Source organism: Pinus tabuliformis, chromosome 5_2 (assembly GCF_031772625.1).
Source record: "Pinus tabuliformis cultivar Carrire ecotype Pingquan chromosome 5_2, CPIR1, whole genome shotgun sequence".
NCBI classification, from domain to species: domain Eukaryota; kingdom Viridiplantae; phylum Streptophyta; class Pinopsida; order Pinales; family Pinaceae; genus Pinus; species Pinus tabuliformis.
Window position 1 is genome coordinate 582859680 of NC_142306.1, and position 2349 is coordinate 582862028.

Below are 2349 nucleotides of genomic sequence, written 5' to 3' on the forward strand. Positions count from 1 at the left end.
ATTTCATGAGTCAAGATGATTCCGTCCGTGATCTGCCTACCTTCAACATACCCAGATTGCTCCGGCGAGATAATTAGAGGGAGTAGCAATTTGAGTCTGGAGGCAATAATTTTGGAGACGATCTTGTAAATTATGTTGCACAGGGCAATAGGCCTGAACTTATCAGGGGTGCTGGGTTGAGCTTCCTTGGGAATAAGAGCTATGAAGGTAGCGTTCATTCCTGGGAGCATCCATCTCATGGTTCTCGATTCCTCAACTACCTGCCAAACTTCCATTTTGATCAACTCCCAGAAGGTGTGGAAAAAATTAGAGGTAAACCCGTCCGGCCTAGGCGCTTTCCCATCTTTCAATTGACGAGCTGCCGCTTCCACCTCCTGTAAGTCTACAGGCCTAAGAAGGATTTGGTTATGCTCCTCTGTAATAACTTTAGGAATGTTTCTTGTGATTTTTTCTATGGCCTGCGATCTATCTATGTGGGGCTCCTGATGCACTTGCTTGAAATAATTTAGAAGTTCGCTTTCAATTTCTTCATGCATTTCCACCTTTACGCCCTGCGCAGTCTGAAGATGAGAAATGTTGTTATTCATTCTTCGTTGGATTGTGGTTCTGTGAAAAAATTTTGTATTTTTTTCTCCATCCTTGAGCCATCTTATTCTTGATTTTTGCCTCCATAACGTTTCTTCCTATTTTGCTCTCTCTCTGAGATTTGCGATTCCAGAAGTTTTTCCTATTCTGACATGTCCTCTGATCGGCCTTCGAGTATAATTCGTTGCTACAGCTGTTTCATATCCTTATCGAGATCATTCTGAGCCTTGAATATATTGCCAAAAGAGGTATGATTCCATTGTTTGATTTTTCCCTTGAGATGCTTAAGCTTTTGCTGAAATTGAATCATTTTTGTACCATTTGGAGGAGAGAAATTATTCCATTCTGTGTTTATCAGGTTGATGAAATCCGGATGAGACATCCAGAAAGCCTCAAAGTGAAATGGTCTGCGTGTTTTTTTGCCAGGATGAGACCAATGAAGGGAGATTGGCCAGTGATCGGATCCTGAGATCGGCAAGATGGAAGCGGCAAAGTCTCCGCCAATATGAATAGCGTTGTCTGATAGTAAGAATCTGTCCAGACGAGAGGCTATCTGATGCATCCCTGCTCTTTTGTTATTCCAGGTAAAAAGTCCATTATCGAAGGGTATGTCTATAAGCCAATTGTTCTGAATGAACTCTTTTAGGTTGCTCCCTTCCTTATTTCCACTGATTCTGCCTCCCCTTTTTTCATCCAGCCTAGTGATCATATTGAAGTCACCCCCGACGATCCATAGAGGGTGCATCCTGTCAGAGTTGATTGCTGAGAGGGTGTTCAGGATTTCTATTTTGCGCAGGGCATCCTGGGGAAAATACACATTGGTTAGATGCCCGTGTATATTGGTCCCTGAGATGTGAAAAATTGCTTGTATGAAATTCTTAGCAGCATGGAAGTTATTGAGCCTAATGGTACGAGCGTCCCATATGATTGCTAAGCCTCCAGATGCTCCATCAGCATCCACTGCAATAGAGAGACTTCCTGGCCATGCTTTTGATGCAATTCTTTCCAGAGCTGTTGAATTGCATTTAGTTTCTTGCAAGAATATGATTTGTGGTTTTTCTTGCATTATCAAGTTTTTGAGTAATCTTCCTTTCCTTGGGCCATTAAGCCCCCTAATATTCCATGATATTAACTTCATTGGGAAATATTGTGGAGGGCGTTGTAGTACTTTGTTAGCTTAGAGTACCTGCCTGACTCTACTAACATTTCTCCTATTTGGATTGTTCGCTGGAGGTCTGTTTTCCTTCCACGTTTTTTGTTATCTTTGGTAATGTGTCTCCCATCCCAAAGACTTCCTGTCTGAATACCTAGAGATTTTTGCCTTTGTGCCCTTGAGAGGATCACCTCCAAATTCTCTAGTTGTCTAACTGGAATTTTGTCATAGTTTTTTGTTTTACATGCCTTCTCTAGACCTAAAATGTCTAGATCCCCAATATCTATACTCTCTGGTTCCTCTTCCATTTGCTGAGATTCATTGAATTCTTCAGTGGATTCTGTAGCTATTCTGGAATCAGTTTGTAGATTGTCCACTTCCATTCCTTGACTATTCCATGCTGGGAGATTGCGCTTAGTTGGGGATAAAGGATCTGTGGGCAGAGTATCTTCTTGGAGTGACTTGGCACTAGAATGAGCAGAAATTTTGTCCTTCGGTGCCTCCTTCTCTATGGATGCAGGATTCTCAGAGTTGGTATCCTTTTGACGGGCTAAAGCATCAAAGCTGTTGCTAGTGGAAGGCTTGGAGGGGCTGGCTTGAGGCATCTTAGG

At 42.4% G+C, this 2349-nt stretch overlaps 1 protein-coding gene across 1 annotated transcript; it reads right to left on the minus strand.

Moving 5' to 3' along the window:
- Window positions 1-772: 772 nt before the first annotated feature.
- LOC149160326 (uncharacterized) lies at window positions 773-1651 on the minus strand. The gene has a single exon (XM_089434582.1). The coding sequence runs from the start codon at window positions 1649-1651 to the stop codon at window positions 773-775; it is 879 nt and encodes a 292-aa protein (XP_089290708.1).
- Between the last annotated feature and the right edge of the window lie 698 nt (window positions 1652-2349).

What these genes read in the sequence shown, in the direction of transcription:
- LOC149160326 (XM_089434582.1), bottom strand. Translation starts at nt 1,651, where the DNA reads ATGCAAGAAAAACCACAAATCATATTCTTGCAAGAAACTAAATGCAAT.